The sequence below is a fragment of the Trachurus trachurus genome (genome assembly GCF_905171665.1).
Source record: "Trachurus trachurus genome assembly, chromosome: 5".
In the NCBI taxonomy this organism is placed as follows: Eukaryota; Metazoa; Chordata; class Actinopteri; order Carangiformes; family Carangidae; genus Trachurus; species Trachurus trachurus.
This window is the reverse complement of record NC_139896.1, coordinates 11,151,086-11,169,443: the sequence shown is the minus strand read 5'-3', so window position 1 is coordinate 11,169,443 and position 18,358 is coordinate 11,151,086. Positions and strand designations below refer to the sequence as shown.

Here is an 18,358-nt window from a genome sequence, read left to right as displayed (position 1 = left end):
TCTCAGATTTTATGGATCAGTATAGGATTATTCAAATGGAGATCAATTTTAACTGGATAATCAATTTTTATTTTTATTTTTATTTTTTACCTAGTCTCAATGCTGAGATCACTGTGTGTGATACAAATCCTGGCCTACTAAGAAAGTGTTTGAACAAATTAGTGTTTCAATAGAGTGAAGAATACAAACTCCTTATAGACACATGGGACCTGCTCCCTTTTCAACAAGGGACAGACAAATATATTACTGTCAAACACGCTTAAAACATGGAACATGGCCAGACCTCTACTCACTGTGCGTCTCCTCCTTTCTCATTCGCACTGTCCCCACTGGAGCCGCCTCATGCACTTCAACACTTCAAGTGCCTTTTAAGACCACTTTCATCTTCCCCCTTCAGAAAATGAGGCAGAGTCTCTGGTGAAAAGCGCTGACAGTAGCAGTTAGTGCTGAAAGGAGTTGGCTCCACCACGACCCTTTCACTTCAGTTTGTGTCTGAAGTTGTGGGGGATAAGACGACCCTCTTTAGTGCTTTTTGTGTTTGTGTAGTATGTACACCAGCTGGAGCCCATGTTGTGTGTCCTCTTGTCGTTGGTCTGCTGGACAGAAGCCACCGAAGCAGCTACTCATCTATCCAGGCCACCGATCTTACAATGGATTCTTGAACTTCAAAAGAGTATGCAGGCCCAAGTCTTATGGGATATTGCACTTGTATCATTGCCATCTCTATGTTCTTGCTCCCACCCATTCCATTTCTGTCAGCGAGTGGTTACCATAGCCACCTCCACTGTTTCCGCTGTAAATGCTATCCCAGCCCGGCCGAGATAGCAGCTGTGATAGTGACAAAAAAGAGGGCTTCTTCAGTGATGTCTGTTTTACAGTAAATGGCCTGTCAATCATCGTGGAGAGGGAAGTCTGTTGGAAATGTGACCCCCAAGGAACGGAGGATGTGCGGTTCATCAAGTTTTATAATGAATACATTTACATGCTCACTAATAAAACGTTTAGTAGGAATAATCTGTTGATGCTAATAATGCGTTTGACACATTCACATGCTCTTCAATAACCCATTCTGAAAGAAAAAGACTTGTTTACATGATTCAAAACCTCAGGTCTTCTGTTGTTTTCAACAACAGAGTTGTGTTGATGGAGTTCTGTGATACTTAATGGCACAGCGATCATTTTAAAGCTGTGCGAAGTAGTAATGAGGGTATGAGCCCGGCCCCGAAGGAGAGTACATTTTCTCATAAAACCTATAACTGCCTTAATTTATTAACGTCACCAGTTTATGCTGTTTACTGTACATGATAACTTCTGAAAACTCCAGTTTTACTGTACGATTATTATGGTTTCATTAGTGTGCATGTAAACACACTCAATTATAATACATTTTATCTGTGGATGTTCAGTAGGGTTTTACATGGTACTGTAAATGGTTGAGACATCGTTATAGGTAGACAATATGACTCTCTCAATCCATCTGAGATCACAGATGGTCAGTAGTTCAAAGCTTAAGGTTAAGACAAACTGACAGTGGCTTTACAATTGTGTTTCTTGTTTAAGTTTTTTCACTTTGAAAAAAAAGCCTACCTACTCACCTATTGTACTTGCCTCAAGTAGCAGCTTGCCTGTTGTGTATTTCACTGGTTTTTCATTTGATGGACCTGGTCCGAAAGGTAGGGGAGATCTTTTTACTGTATTTCTTGAAATCCTCTTCACACCCAACAACCAATTAATCAAATGCTTTGTCACAAAAATGAAAAATGTCACACATGTGGAACGGACAATCCAGTAAAACACCATCCAATCATTTTGAACGCCACAAACAAATTCATTGGATCATGATGCGTCTATCAAACTGCGATCTACAGTAGAAATCTTTTGAATTGTGTATTTTTAAAATGTAGCCTGCCCAAACCGTTTCCGCTCCTTTGGATACGATTGAATCACTGCACCTTTGACATAAATAGTGTAATAACAGGAAACTGTTAACCAACACAGCTGCATGATGAGGTTGTGCCGCAAAAAAGGGGTTGATGTCCAGCCACATTGCGGTACCTACAACCAATTCAGATAATACAGATTGAATTTTAGAGTTTATTTAATGTTGAAAGCAGCATACGTATAATCACTACTGGGGTTTACACTTACAATATCAGTTTTACTGGGACGTAAATGAGAATCTCAGATATTAAATGCTATAAACTGGGGTGGGGTCACTTGCACACTTGAATGAAAATGTGATATTTCAAAGAATCTACCCACAGACGACAAGAGACTATAGGAAACACTACAGCTGTGTTGGCACTGTGTCAGTTTTAAGGACATGTGTGATATTTTTTGTTGCTAGATGGACACAGCAAGAGAGAGCAAGATGCTTGTGTTTGGATTTTTTTTTTTCCTGTCTTGCCCTCTTGGCTTCCACTTAAGAGATTATTTATTGTCACACTACTTTGGCCATTTGGAGTTGAACCATTTGGTGCTTAGTACATTTTCAGCACTGCTTCTCTCTGTAGACTATATAGTGCAAATGTGCAGTTTGCAAGAGAACACAATTACCTTCCCCTGGCTGCAACAACAGCTTGTTTGGATTCCATTGCTGCTGCCTGTTTGTTTGTTTGTTTGTTTGCGTGGAATATCTGGCCATTATTGTAGACGCTTATATATACTTATGGGTCTGATCGGGTCTGTGCACACTAATAAAAGAAATTCACTTGACAAATTTACATCCATTAACCAAGCTGCTGCTGTTTACGTGGCCAGAGTTTAAAACGAGTATTATGTTAATAACTTGGATGTAAATGGGTTTAGGTTCATTTACACAGCTATTAACTGGTAATGTCAAGGCAAAAAAAGTCATTGCTCGTTCTTCTGCATTTTACCCACACATCCTGACCTTTACCTTCTGTGCCGAACTCGCTCTCTTTTCAGCCCTCTTATCTCTCTCTGTCTGCAACGCTGTCTCATACAAATCCTCTTTCACTCCTTCTGTCTTTGTCTGTGTCGTTGAATACTCCTCAAGCGACGCCCCACCCACGTGCAAAGTAAACATAGTACTACAGCAATACCTTTGTGTCCTTGTTTTCCACTTTTATCGCATTGTAGGGGAAATAAATGAGTGTGGGGACTTGAGCTGGAGTGAGCTGCAGGTATCTCTGCCTCGCGGACCCATTCCCTGCAGGGTTTCCGCTGACGGACAGAACATCTCTCGTCCCCTCAGAGGGCTGGCGTGTCACACAGGAAGACAGATGCTGGTCTGTATTTTTCCTGTCTCCACTACCTGCCAAAAAAAAAAAATGCACACCCAATGAATAAAAAGATGTGGCGGGGCTAATTTAAGTAGAGTATTAACATGGACAAACACAGTAACAGCTTTATTTAAAATTTTGAGAATCTGCTAAAACACATTTAAGCACAAGTACAAGAGCTTAGAGACACTGTGCTCTGGTCTCCCCAAGGACCTGTTGTCATACTGTACCATACACAAGCTGGCTCTCTGGTCTCTGGTTTGGTAAGAAAAAGCCATGCGACTGAAATTGTCTTAACAGCTGTAAATAGGCTTTGCAGGGTAAAGCTGCCTGTCTCTCAAAGAGCTGATTTCTGTAAGCAGCTTAGTGTTTCCACCTCCTCATTACGCACTCTAACCTATTCATGTTGTGGGTGAGATGTGGAATTATTCCTCACACATCCCCTCTATCATATTAGGATGATACTAATGTGCCAGAAGAAGTGAACATGTCGCCTATTATTTGTTGTCGGGGTACTCCGCATAAAGTCAGAGTACCTAATTGTGTTAGCATGAATTTGAGTTAAGAATTATGTTAGATTCAGGGATGGAAATTGTATTTTGGAGTGAGGTGTACAAACATTGCAGTGCATTGTGCTTTGTTGTAGGGAGCTCAAGCCATTGGACACTTCATTACTCATCAGTGTACATGGCTTTGTGACCAGTCCTCCTTCCCAGCAGCGTATCAACCACAGCATGTGTTGGCAGTTTTCTGAATAGTTTTATCTGCTGATGTTGATGCCGAACTGATGAAAAGCGTCCAGTCAGAAAATAGAAGTGAGAAGCGCCTCATGTTTGTGATTCTTAGTCACTTATTTAAACATTTTTTATGGAGATTTTCTACATTTCTATGTTGTCTATAAACCAGAGTTGTATTTTTCCAGTCAACTCTCTCTCTCTTCTTTTAGCTTCATAAAAGTAAATTCTTTTGCAGAGGCTCCGTTCCGAGACAAATGATTCTCCCCACAGATATCCCCCGTGGTCATTTAGCACCCATCGTTCCACAACATCGTTATCATTACCGTCAACCCTCTGGTTGCACGCCAATGAAAAACCCTCCGCCAGAGGTTTGAACTGCACCTCTCCGTCACTGAGAGGAGACCAGGGCTATCTCAGGATGTCATTAGAAGTGCTATCTGTCTCTGAAAGCCAGGTGGACTTGTCCTCTAATGAGGACTCAGCTGCCATGTAAGCAGTGACTGGAGGAGGTGTCACATGCAGGTGCCATTGTCAGTCCCGGACACTGATATTCTCCTGCAGTGAGTAAAACTGAGATGGCATCATTAGAGGCAGAGATGGACACAGGAACGGGGGGATTAACCAGACAAGACCGTGAAATGGTAATGGTATATTTACTTGTAGGGAACAGAGGAATCAAATTGTTATGTTTGCCCTTTTTTGTGTCGTCTACATCTGCCTGTTTGTCCGTCGTTGTGCAAGTCCAAACATTTGGACTTAAAGACAAGCCACTAGCAAGAGGGCTGCATAGAGCGTGGGTAGGATTTATCAATGTTTCTTGACTTTTCAACCTCAGCTGAGCAGGTAAACACATTCGGCTTTAAGATTCCAAGGACCATTATATATCAAGGTAGATGAAAAACTAAAGATTTTATTTCCCCATCTTTCCTTCTGGTTCACCTGCCATCACTGCATGACTGAGGAGCCATTTTCTCTCTGACCTTTTTGCAGCCGGGCAAAATTGGAAATGGTAAAAGTTTATGGAAAGCGGAACTTGTCCAAGATAATATCAGCTTTCCCGTTGTAGCGAAACAAAATCATCGCACAGGGAGGCTAAACATTAAATGCGACCTGTTCCATTTCGTAACCCTGCTGGTGCCAAAGTTTAATGAAAACGTAATGCGTTGGCAAGGCTATTACACTGAATGTTGCACAGAAATAAGCGTTGGCCTGACTTGACCTTCTTTTCTACACATGCGAGGGGCAAACAGCATGCACATATTCATTTTTCCGCCTGTGCAATTAGCAAAGCTTATCGACTAGTTCTGTTTTAAGTCATTAATATCCTGTGTTGCCTATGGTACTTTTGCTACAGTAGGTTATGAGTTCATTGTTCCCAATATCAGTGAGCCATGGATGTGACACAGCAAAAAGCCCTGAGGCGAAGTGAGTCAAAAGCAAGAGCTGCTCCAATAGCTTTCTGCAGCTATCAATATGCAGTTGACAACATAATTGAGGTTATTTAATGACTCGCTAGATGGAAGCAAATGGAATCACAGATTGTTCTTTCTACTTATAGTATTGGAATACCCCTGAATTATAAATTGTATTTCAGATGCTGGCAACTACTTCCAAAATATGCTTGGAGAAGAATAATTGCACCCACATTATTTGTTTTAATGGTGTGAGAGACTGACATTTAAGACCTTTCTTTTTTTCCTAAAGACTTATTTCCGCCTGTTTGGCAGCAATCAACGCTCTCTCCTGCATCGTAACCAGAAGATGTACTGTCATGATGAGCACAGACGTTGAGCGTTAAGAGGTCTTTGATCTTTTTTTCCCCCGTCTCTTTTAGTGTTAATGGCATCTATCCATAGGAAGGCTGAGGCTCCCTGTGGTGTTTGATTGTGTCTGTGCACGCCTGTGTTTGTTTTCGCCACTCTCCCTAGAGTTTGATTAGTCTTCTCCATTTATCCGCCACATTACTTTCATTATAGCGTACACGCACACCGGGGAGCGGGCGCCCTGGTTGTTTTTTGCGCTCTCCGTGCAGATGGTAGCCCCATCTTAGTCCCTGTGGATTGGGGTACAGCCTCGTCTGTCCCTTACCAGCCAGTATTACCCTCATGGGCACATCCTCGAAGGCTTAATTAAATATCGGACCAATGCTAACTGCTGGCCACCCATGGGCTACACAGAAAGGGAGCAGGGGGTAGTAGGGGGCCTTTGAAAAGCCCATAAAAAAGAGGCTGAAAGAGACACTGATTGTAGAAGTAACATTCCCTTTGCCAGCTGCTGTCACTGGCAAGCAGACTGGGAGTTGATTTGCACTCATTACTGGGAAATGAGTAAGGCCCGAGGATGATGACCGCATTACTCCGATTGCATGTGATGTGATTGGAGATGTTGTGCAATGTTAATCTCCTCCCCTGTGTCCCCGAGATATAGAAAATAAATGGAGATGAAAATCTTTCTCTGCATCTTCACAGTGGGGCATGTATGATACAAATAGAAGTGGAGAACTGATTATGCAACAATGCCCCCCACCCCCCACCCCAAGAAAAGGGTTTTCATTCAGCTAATGATCAAATCACTTTCTGCAGGAGGTATTTCTAATTATTGTGGTTGCAACAAGCAAAGAAATGATTTGTTATGTATCTAGTACATCTGTACACAGTGTATCCCACTTTTATGCTGGGGAAACATACATTTTAGGAGGCATCATGGACAGGATGTGTAATATTTTACTGTTATATGTAACATGTAACATACTCGGAGTGCAGTGTGTGTCACCCTAAGGAGTGTGACCTCTGCGGGTTTGTTACTGTGTGACTTTGACTGGTGTCTTTACTGATCAACCACATGTTCACCACGGTTTGCAGGCTGAACATAAAAGCACACGTACCACTGACTTAATATACTACTACTACTACTACTACTGCTCGCTTTTCCATCCACTCCCACTCTCATTAGGAACCAACCTCAACATCTAAATGTTAGAGGCCATCTCATGTCTGTCATACTACGAGGTAATGGTCGCCCTGCTCTTTACCATGCACCATGTTCCCTCTGATCTTTGAGGACATCATTATCCTCGTCTTGTATTCCAGCAGTGGGTGGTGTGTCAGTGTTAACCAGCGGATTTGCTGTGATTCTACAGATTTAGTTTGCTGTGAGAATAATACAGTCTTTAAGATGCATTGTTAATGCATTTTACCAAAATACATATTCTATTCTTCTGAGTTTGTCTTTTCTAAAGTTTCCTCTTATTATCAGCACATTGCTCCTTCAGCACCCATTCATAATTGCTGATATTGCTATAATATCTTGTTGTGTGCCGCATAATAAGCAGGTTTTCTATCAATTACTAGTGCAGCAGGAATGAACACCTGCCACGTTCTCACCCCATTACCTTCCCTGGCATATTACATGCCTTTTAATATATTAAATATGTCTTCACTTTAAAAGCATATCTCACTTTTTTAAGGACCTCATCAATGTGTCAGTACTCTTACCTTTGTCCACACCTCAGACAATGCAATCTCCCTTTTGGACGACATCTTTGTTCTTCCACTTGTTTCTTTTTTTCCTTCTTTTAAAGCAAAAGTCATTTCCTCTGTACCGTCCCTCTCCACTGCACATGCCCGCAGGACACTATTTCATCTTGCTTTGAACTCTTTTTAATTTTGCACAGTAGCAGTTTTTTATTAACATATTTATTCATTTATGACTCCTCTCAAAGCCCTTTGCGTAAGAGCACACCTTCATTCTCTCTTTCTCGGTTTCTCCGCTCTCCGCTCTCCACAGAGAACGGGCCTCACTAATGCAGTGTTAGTTTAATCCCTGCCACCCTGTCAGAGGCTATTTTCTCGGGGTCCTTTTCTTACTACAGCAGCTGTGAGCACATTCAGAGTTCTTAGGCTCACCAGCTCCTGTCTAGACACACTCCATCCTGCTTGTAGGGTTTCATGTTTTCCTTTCTTGGAACACAGTCAAGGGGAGGAGCTTGTTTTGATCCCCCAAGGTCAAGGTGTCTTTCCAGACATTGCACGTTGAATCATCATCACCTTTCCTTTCCCACACTCCGGTCCCTACCACCCTCCTCCCACCCTGGTGGTAGCCACCTGTTAATGGCTGGACTCCCCCCTCCTAGATAATAATAACCTAGCCAGAGTCCATCTTTCCTCGTGTGTCCTCGCTCCATTTGAATAGAGGGAGATTTTGGGCAGGATGCTGAACAGACAGCCGAGGGGCCTCCTCCTGATGTGCGAGTTCTTGCGATGTGGCAGTGACAGCAAAGGGGATTCAGGGTGGTTTCGTAATTGGATCAAGGTCATGTGAAGTTTTCCAGCAGTTACACAGTTGCTTGCACTGAGATTGTGTTCTTGGATGCTAAACACAGCATGAAACAGTGCTTATTAGATAATATGCAGTTTTGACTGCTATAGTAGTGTGGTTGTAGAGATGACAATGTAGTTCTGGTCTAAGCTGATATATATTAACTTGGACCAGAATATATCAGGTATATCAACTATCGGGCTACATGATTTGATAATCCCCCCCCCCCCACCCCACCCCACTCTGAGGTGACAGTTTTGGATTTTAGTAAAATCTCAACAACTGTTGGAAGGGTTGTGCCTAGATGATGAGGCCAAATTTCAAAATTCTTAGAACTATAATAATCATCATATCCTATCAGTCTCTGCTACACTTTGTGGTAAGCAAGATCAGCAAATGTTAGCATGTGGTAAACTATAATGATGACACTGCTGTACCTCAGCATGTTGGCATTGTTGCTGTGTACATGTTACTGTGCGTTTACACCATAAGCTTCCAAAGAGGCAAAGTCGCCCGAGGATGCGCTTCAGACAAGACAGCTTCCAAAGCGGCACAATATTTTTAGCCGCTTTGGTCGCTCTTCACGTGACATCAAAGTTCGACTGGTTGCCACTGAACTGCATCATAGCTAATTACCATAAAGTTAATCGAGACTCAACTTCTCGTCTGGTGACGCTTTGGAAGCTTTGGACGCTTTCGAAGCGCGGCTGACGGCAGTTGACGCTTTGGTCGCTCAGGTCGCCGGGCTCTCATTGAAAATTAATGACTTGACCGGCGTTTTTGAAGCTTTGGAAGCTTTTGGTGTGAACGCACAGTTAGAAAACAGGCACCCAAAGGCCTACAGTAATGTGGGGTCATAGAGTCAGTAACATGACTCTAGACTCAGCCTTGTTTTAAAATATGTCCATTTCAGTAGAGATATTCGTCTACTACATTGTAATTAGTAGCGCTGGGCTAATGGAGGGAGGCTGAGCTCTGGTGTGTAAATTTTCCTTCCTTCCTACCATAATCCTTTTCACACATCGCACTCATCCCTCTTTTCTTCTCTTCGCTTCTTCATTCAATTAGATAGACGGATAAGTGGCAGACTCAAGAGGGCATTCGAGGTGCCGCGCCTGTATCTTCAGTGTTTTGTCTCACTTTCCTCTGTCTTTCTTTCCATCCGTTTACTTATCCTTTCCATCCACCTGTCTCTCTGTGTCTTCCAGATGCCAAGGAGATTGTGCTGAAAGCTCAGATTCTGGCCGGTGGCAGAGGCAAGGGGGTGTTCGACAGTGGCCTCAAAGGTGGAGTGCACTTAACTAAGGAGTAAGTATCCCCCCATGTGCGTTTCACACTGCGAGTATCTGTGGGAGATACATTCATATTATTTTCTCCTACGACAGCGGCTTTTAGAGTGAGGAGGCTCAAAGAGCTCTCTGAAGATGTTCCCTAGGCACAAAGACGCAGTCAGGATTACTTGTGCTGCAAATAAACAGTTTTTCTTTCTTCCACTGTCTTGTTTTGGAGCAACTACCCTCAATTAAATGTTGAAAAAGGGATTTTAAGGTCGGCAGAAGTGTTACGCACCCCGTAGTGAGTTTTCCTCTCTCAGGTTGATTGGGTTGTGTGTGTGTCTCTGCTGAGGTTCATTTTGTTCTATCTTGGAATTACAAAGGGCGATGTAGCTGTACTCCTCCAGTAAGGCCTCGCTCTGAAATCTTCTGCATTTTTCAAAAGGCGAAACAGCACCTTGACAGAGCCTTTTCTTCCACTCAGGTGCTGCGTTCTTTTCATAGTTTCCATGTACGAGTAAGACGGTGCTACCTGTTTTATTAAAAGTGCCTACCATTTACTGCGGGCCTTAAAGGCAAAAAAGGTGATTTATGACAATTGTCCAAGACATGCATCATCGTCACCCTACTTCAGGGTTTGGAGTGGCCGCAAACTTTTTCCAAGTGAGATATCCTGAAGTTCACAGTCCCCAGACAGTGACATGAGCGCACAGTTCGGCTTCCTCTCATCTATCAAAAGATGAGTACAACCCCTGGCTTCATTTGTATTCACTTACAAAACCAGAGCAGGCTTACAGAAGCAGACCCAGCATGCGCGGCGCGCTGATTTTAAAAAGTGAGAATAAGTAGAGGTTCATTCACAGCGATGTGTAGATGTACCAACGTGTCTCCAAAAAACTGTGCTTTGTCAGAATATGTTACATTAATGCCCAGAAAGTGCTGAGGCATATCTCTCTCCAACCGAACAAAGCTCCGGAGAGATAAAGAAATACTTATTCATCCGTCAGTTCACCTGCTTTTTTCATCTTTCATTTTGTAAGTGTAAGATTTCCTGTGATTCATCTTTTTTTATAAAAACAGATTGTTGTTTAAAGGAGGATATTGCTTGACCTGTAACATCTCTCCTTCAGCCCTGCAGTGGTTGGTGAGTTGGCCAACAAGATGCTGGGTTTCAGCCTGACTACCAAGCAGACACCTAAAGATGGAGTGAAAGTGAAAACGGTGAGTCTCTCTGAAATATAGAAAGATATAGTTAGCTCTTTCCTGTTGTTTTTTGACCTCATTTCAAGGCATTTTGAGTCCAGTAATACAATTCTGTAAAATTAATGACTGTGAAGGCAGTCTGGCTCTATGGTATTTGTTTTTTCTTTTTCTCTTTTTTTTTCCTGGGTTTAAATAGTAGCTGTTCACTGTTGTTTACTGTGGGTTTGTGCTGGCTGATGTTATGGCTCATTGCATAAATAAAAGCCCCACTGTGAATTTAAAGTGTTTGGTAAACAACTGTTTCTATGTGCCACTAACAAGCAGGAATATTATTTTTCTCTACTCGCATGCTGCATGCTGTACCTCCTCAAAACAGACATTTCCAGGTGATGAAGGCCTCTCAGGCTGAGGCTTGTTTGTGGGTCCTGCACTTTCTTTGCCTCCCCTTGTTTATGTTCACCCCAGCTTTTCCCCACAAGAGCTGCTGCTCCTGCTCCTGCTCCCCCTGCTGCGTTTAGGTGAAATCAAATGAGTGTCACATATTTTTTTTAATCATTTGACCGGATCTGATGTTGACTGATCACTGAGCTGTGTTTCCCCTATCTCCGTGTTAGGCCTAGTGTGCGTTTCCAGGTTTCAATTTGATAAATTCAACAATACAGTCACATGATTCTCAACACTTGGATTGGATTCTCTGAAGTATTTGATTACTACGCCATCCTTTTTATTCTGTTTGGCTGTTATTTCATTTTATATCTGTAACCATGTCACAATAAAAGACCTGTGAAGAAATTAAGGAGTGTCTGCTGAACCACTCATGGCTTTTAATTAGAAATTGAGAGTGTTTTATTTGTATTGCCACTATAATTCAGTGAGGGCAAACGTGAGTAGATTCCAAAAAAAGGCCTGCTTTTGATAAAAGCATGCTTCAAATGAAGTCCTGTTACCTTCTGAAGCAGGGTTAAACTATCAAATTAAACAAATGCACATCAATGAGGTAAGATAGGTTAGATATTTTGTCTTTTTAAATGTATTTTCGTCGTTGGTATCTGTGGGGCATGGGGTGTCACTTTGGCAGGTCACCTTCCCAAGGCGATGGTAGTGAAAGAAAACACAGGTGCACTCAGAAGTAGCTCTGCTGTCAACCTGCCAATGGAGCTCACATCAACCTTTTACCCACACTGCACCACAGCACAGGGAACACCAGAGAAAAAAAGGGCAGCACCTTTTCTGCAGCTACATGGATTTGCTGTCATGACACTGGTTGAGCGATGCAGCGAGAAGATAAGGAAAGGTTTGAGAGATGGTTGTCTGAGAAGACTAAGACAAAACCAGGGTTTGAGTGAAAAAAGGGGGATTGTCACAGTGGGAATAGAATATGTTTAGTCTTGACTGAAGAATCAGGCTACGAGTCAAATGACGGAGGACTTAGGAACCTCAGAGTGACTGGTGGAGACAGCGTTTGAACAGGGAGAAAGCTATGCTGTCTGTTACCGTGAGGTAGAGAAAGCTATCCATCCTCATTCGCTGGGCGATAGGGTGGAAGCAGAGCATGAGGGCAGTGCATGTTCAAACAAACACTCCATCTAAAACCCATAGCCTCTTCAAAACCAAGCAAATGATATTTTCTAGCTTCTTTTTTAAAAATGTATTTTCCACCGGAGCCTCTTGCTTGCTTCCTCTCTCTTCTCGGCTTGTGTCTTACCCTCACCTCCCCCCATTTCTCACATTCACAACACATGACATTCCTCAGAGGGACGCTTCATAGATTTTGCCCTGCTGATGTGCCTGTGTGGTCTGTCCAGTATTAAATTGCATATTACTTTGTAATGTGAACCTGCCAAATTTGTAAGTGTTTGCCAAATATGAGGAGAAGTGCTACACTTTGTTGCTATACCCAACGTGACGATGAATCAATCTGATATCGTACAGTAGTGGCATTCCTCCATCAGCCCCTCTTTCTCCTGCTGTGCCGTGTCCAGGTGATGGTTGCTGAGGCGCTGGACATCACCAGGGAGACCTACTTCGCCATCTTAATGGACCGCTCCTGTAATGGTCCTGTCATGGTCGGAAGCCCCCAGGGAGGTATGGATATCGAGGAGGTCGCCGCCAACACCCCAGAGCTCATCTTTAAGGTTCGTGATTTGTGGCGATTTCACGTTCATCACGACAATATCAAATGAGATGAATTGAGATAATGACATTGTCTGGTACATTGAAACCTAAAAGTGCAAAGCCTTCGCCCTTCACTCTAAAATCGTCATGCCAGGACTGGATTTGCCAGTCAGTCCTATACTCTACAGATGGAAGCGATGTTCTGCTCAGATTTTCTGTTCAATTCAATTAATGTATTGTCTTTGCATGCACACCGCAGTATCTAAACAGCCACACAGTGGAGTTAAGCATGAAGAAATACTTAGACACACACACAAATAATCTCCTGTGTTGTATATTGCTTTTCATCAGGTTCCATTTCAGACATTAATCCATTGTAGTCACATTGCTGCTTGGCAACAGGTCATTGTCAACAGATGCACGATTTAAGCATCCCAGATGGAGCATGCCTGCATTTACTATTGTTAGTTAGCTTTTCCTTGTCATAGTCTACAGATGTTAGAATTGATTGGTAACATCCTCCCGAGATATGTATCATTCATTATCTCAGTGAAGATTTCAGGTTACATATGTAACACACATGCACACCATTATAATCTCATTAAAATCTATATGGTCCAGAACTATAGTTTATACAGATTTAATCCATCTGCTGATGACAGTCTCTGTTGAACTCTGTTGTTTTCTTCACTCTCAAATCCTATGAGGGGGAAAAAAAAAAAAAAAAAAAAAAAACTTTAGAGAGCTTCTCACTATCTGAAAGCCGAAGATGTGAGGGTTTAATGATCATAAATCTATCGTTTCAGTTCCAACTGTCTATTCTCTCCGTGTCTGGCAGCTTGCCACTGCTTAATTATGATGTCGGCAGTTTAATATGAACATCCGCTTTGTGTCAAATTATAGCCCAGTGTTTGAGCCGCCTTTTCTCGCTCTCATTCCCTTTCTCCATTTGTTTTCTTCGCATATGCTCTCTCCCTCTCGCTCTCCCTTTCACTCCAAATCTTATAGGAAGTCATAGATATATTTGAAGGTGTGCGAGACGACCAGGCGCTCCGCATGGCAGCTAATTTGGGTTTCAAAGGACCTCTGCAGAGACAGGTAATGGGCGCTGAAGGCTTTAAAGTCACAATGCAAAGGAGAGGCGGAAAGATCTACGAAAAAACATACACACACACATACGCAGGCAGATGTATGCTCATTCACAAACAAACCAAACTTTGGCTATTATTAGTTTTCCACAGGCAAGTTGTGAAGTGTCATTACACTACACACTTGCCAGGTGGTCTATTGTCATATCTGGCGGTGACGCATGGTACTGTGCCAGGCTGAGGGAGCTGACATCACTAATGATACCATTATTTGATAGAACATGCTGCACATTGATTTAGTGAGTGAATCAACCAGTAAGAAACAAAAACTCATTTCAATTGACAACCTATGATTTTCAGGACAATGACACAAACATTTTTTCCTTTCCTGTCAGCTTAAGTTTTACAATGTTCAGGCAGCATTATCTGGTAAAAATGAAGCCAGGAAACAGTGCAGTGTCACCACGAGTTGAAATTCAGAATAGGTATGTGGGCTTAGATGTAGAGTTCATTTCCAAGCCATTTGTTTCTTGGCATCAGCTCACTAATTTGTTTTCTTTTCCACAGGCTCCATGGCTTGAGAAATCAGATTAGCTCAGAATCTTTAACACATGGAAAGCGCATAAATGAACCAAATGAATCTACCTCTGAGAAACAAACTGAGAGTCGAAAATGTTTAAGCTTTGGGTTCATCCCATTGTAGGTGATTCTTTTTATTTGCAGGATACTGAATGGGCATTGATTTTAACCAGGCAAGGAGAGAAATAGAGAGTGATTGGTTAAGTGTCTGCATTGTCAGTATGCTTTTCCTTGGTTGCAGTGAGTTGGCTGCCAGACAGTTTAATTCAGACATAATTACAGCTCCTCTAAAATACTCGTATTGCCTGGAATGCAGAGATACCAATTGAGATCCCTTTTTAAAAAAGGGATTTAAGTATTGTCCCATTTCTGTATTGATTTATTCATCTTTTGCCACCTTATTATTTTTTAAATATCAATCATTTTGTGAAAAACAGGTATTACTTATCTTAAGCCTTAGTATGCATATGAAATCTACCCAAAGTGTGTGATAGCCATATTAGGTCAACCTGTGCTACCTGTGTCTTAATCCATGTTTTATTTGCCTATATTGACACCTTAATGAAAAAAAAAACGAATACATTTTTCATCTCAGAGATGTACACATTCATGAAAAAACAAACCCAGACAGTGCGATGTTGAAGGTGATTTGCCATGTTTTATGTACCCTGTGTGGGAGGCTGAGTGGCCTTGGCGGGGCCGGCTGCTCAGAGCCGAACCATCAGGTAATTACTGTTCTCTGTGGACCACGCAGGCAGCAGATCAGATTAAGAGGCTCTATGATCTGTTCCTGAAAGTCGACGCCACTCAAGTCGAAGTCAATCCTCTCGGCGAGACTCCCGAAGGACAAGGTACCTTGTATCATAGAAAGTGCCTGTTCTGTGTGTGCGCATGTGTCTGTGTGTGTGTGTTGACTTAGCCTCTGTCTTGTGTGCATTATGCATGTCTGTGCTTCCTGTCAGTAACCGTCCTTACACCACATTAAAGCTCAGTAATATTTGAACACTTTAAATTGAGAATTCAACATTTCAGCATGAATACGCAGCCACCCACTAATGACTGACTGTGAGATACAGAGACACTATCTCCTCAGGTCTGAATGCATTTAAGAATGTGAAGTGTAATTGCAACACATTGACGTCAGCTTCCTGTCTGGATGGCTTTGTCTGGATCAAAATCCAAGTGGCTTCAGGGAGCAAGGCTTTCCATATTAATAGCATGTTGGTGTTTTTTTGATGTTTCCTAGTTATTGATGATTAACTAAAGGCGTACAGTCTATCATCATCTAGTAATGAGGAACTACAAATAACCGCAGCACCTACAGGCACATCCCTCATGAGTAACTGCTCAAGGATATTCCGTAGTATATGTAGGAAAACATCTTGCATGTTGGCAGGTCCTAATGATTACTTCAGTTCAGTTTTACATGCTGTATATCAAGCCTTGAAAATAATATTACATTTGCACTGAGGTTTTGTTTTTAGTGTAAACATTTTATCAAGTGTATTTGGATAGTTACCTCCACCAGTGCAAAAAGCACTAAAGTGTGTTTGCAAACTTGGTGAAGGGATGAGAGATGGGGCATGGGCCAGGGAGAATTCAAGTTTGGTGCAGAACCATTAAGAGGAATATTTAATCACTTTCCTTAAGCTTGTTGAACATTTTTCAACATTTTTGTCAATACTTCACCTTGGTGGGGCTGTGTACACTGTTTAAGACATATTTTTGTTTTGCATATAGAATTGAACTCTTCAGCACCATGTTTTTAGTTTATTTTGAGAATGCAAAAAAGAAAAACTAAAATGTTTGGCCTGTAAAGCCTCATTCAAAAATAAGCATCAAATAGTCACACATTTCACTTGCCTGTCTCTGCCCTGTACCTAGATACATATACGTCTACATCTGTCTTCTTGTACATCTACTTTATTCCTAATGTTTAATGATGTGCTGAAGAACATTTACTTTTTATACTGTACATACCCTAATTTGGAATACGCCTATTTAATTTATTTTAACGGATGAAAGGGTGGATTATAACAAATTAAAAGCTTTATAATTATCATTCTCAGTTCTTTATTGTTGCACAGCTTGTGACGTATTCAGTGTGACATTAAATTGAAATTTACTTCAAGTAATTAGCTCCAGGATAGAATAATTGTCTAGAGAAATAAATAATATATTGTACAAATATGGATTGTTACAGTGAAACTGAGACAGAATTCATCTCATCAGCATTATGCTGTAAAAATCTGGTACTAATGTAAGGTGAATGGAGCTATGAAATTGCACTTAGACATTTTTAATTAGCAACATTATATGTGTTATACTGCCTTAAAAACAATCCCAGAATTGCCACTTGTCAGCTGTCAACTGAAACCTTCTCATATGATTAGTTCAAAACATGTTATTAGATTTTTATTATGTTTGGGCCTTGGAAAGGTCTTTTTAAAAATTATGAAGTTGCTAGATATCTGCACACATCCCTCACGGAAAGGATACTAATGATCTCCAAGATCTGTAGCTGATACCTCTCATCTTTTGTGCCTCATGGTTTGCGTAGAGTTTTGGATCACTAATTACCATAGTTATGTGTCTAGGTTCAAATAATGGGCTAAGAGCCTGCCTCAGTTCACAGTGTATAATCTTTGCATATGATTTCCTCTCTCCTTGTCTTAAGTGTTCACAGGTGGATGGAAATGCTTGAATTCCTGAATAAAATCAGAGTGTGGCTAGATTTAAGACCTTGTGTTGCCACTTGACAACACGACAGAATTGAAGGTTATAGCAGGTTAACGTTTCAAGTGCTCCTCACAGTCAAGTGAGAAACAATTGGTCACAAAGCAAAGCACATTGTAGCAGTTGTGATTCAGCTTATGCTGAACTTGCTCTGAACTTTATTTTTCTCCCACAAAAATAAGACTGATTGTCTTGTCTGTGGGACCGAACACAGATTGACTGTGATGTGTCCTATCAAGAGGTATTACAAGACGTTGAAGATGCATCACGTCTTTGATGTTATTTAGTCTCCTCAAAAAAACAGATTCTTGTTCAAAGTATGCCTCATCAAAGATTGACAAAAGGAGTTTGTTTCACGACTTCTTATGAATATTAATGATGAAAATAACTCCTTTCAAACGGTGGATTTATACTAAGAGGTTCAAGTTTCCTTTTCTACCAGCAGAGAGAGGCAGTGGCTGTGACTGAGGCAGGCTTTGTCGACAAGCCTCACATAAAAATCAACTCAAGTCTTTGGTTCGATTTGTTCACATGCCACAAGGGAGTGCCGCTATTATCCAGCAGGCATTCAACAGTCGCGTATTGGAAAGGAAATTTCTCTAGGGTGGAAAATTTGTATTTTTTGTCTCATTTGATAATAGCTGAATTCATTTTGTAGATGGACTACAATAATAGTTGTGTCAAAACAAAAACAAGGAATTGTATAGTGGGAGAGCTAGTGTACCAGGAGGAAACGGTATGTCTACTCCCAATCCCCAGGAGAGTGTGCCTGCTGCATGCACTGTATGTCTGTACATGTCTTTTCTTTTTGATTCTTCCTATGTCAGTTCTAAAGTCAGTCCCCATGCTTCCATATTTTGTTACCTTTTCTTCACTATTTTTTTTATCTTTAATGGTACAGGCAGGGGCTGCTTTCTGGTCAAAACTTGGGATATAGACGAATAAATAATTGTGTATCTAAGTACAGATGGTTGTAATTGATCTCAATTTAAACTTAACTACTTAGTTTAGATTGTCTACTTAAGTACCTTAACCAGTGTGCATCCTTAGGGACATTTTTGTCA

General features: G+C 41.5%; 1 protein-coding gene across 1 annotated transcript in view; it reads left to right on the top strand.

The window, feature by feature from the left end:
• Window positions 1-18,358, top strand: part of suclg2 (succinate-CoA ligase GDP-forming subunit beta) — a 91,955-nt gene that overhangs the window by 31,725 nt on the left and 41,872 nt on the right. The window contains exons 3-7 of the mRNA XM_083971005.1: window positions 9,508-9,607; window positions 10,704-10,794; window positions 12,759-12,911; window positions 13,900-13,989; window positions 15,313-15,409. Of these exons, the coding sequence (XP_083827131.1) occupies window positions 9,508-9,607; window positions 10,704-10,794; window positions 12,759-12,911; window positions 13,900-13,989; window positions 15,313-15,409 (531 nt within the window). The remainder of the gene's footprint in view (window positions 1-9,507; window positions 9,608-10,703; window positions 10,795-12,758; window positions 12,912-13,899; window positions 13,990-15,312; window positions 15,410-18,358) is intronic.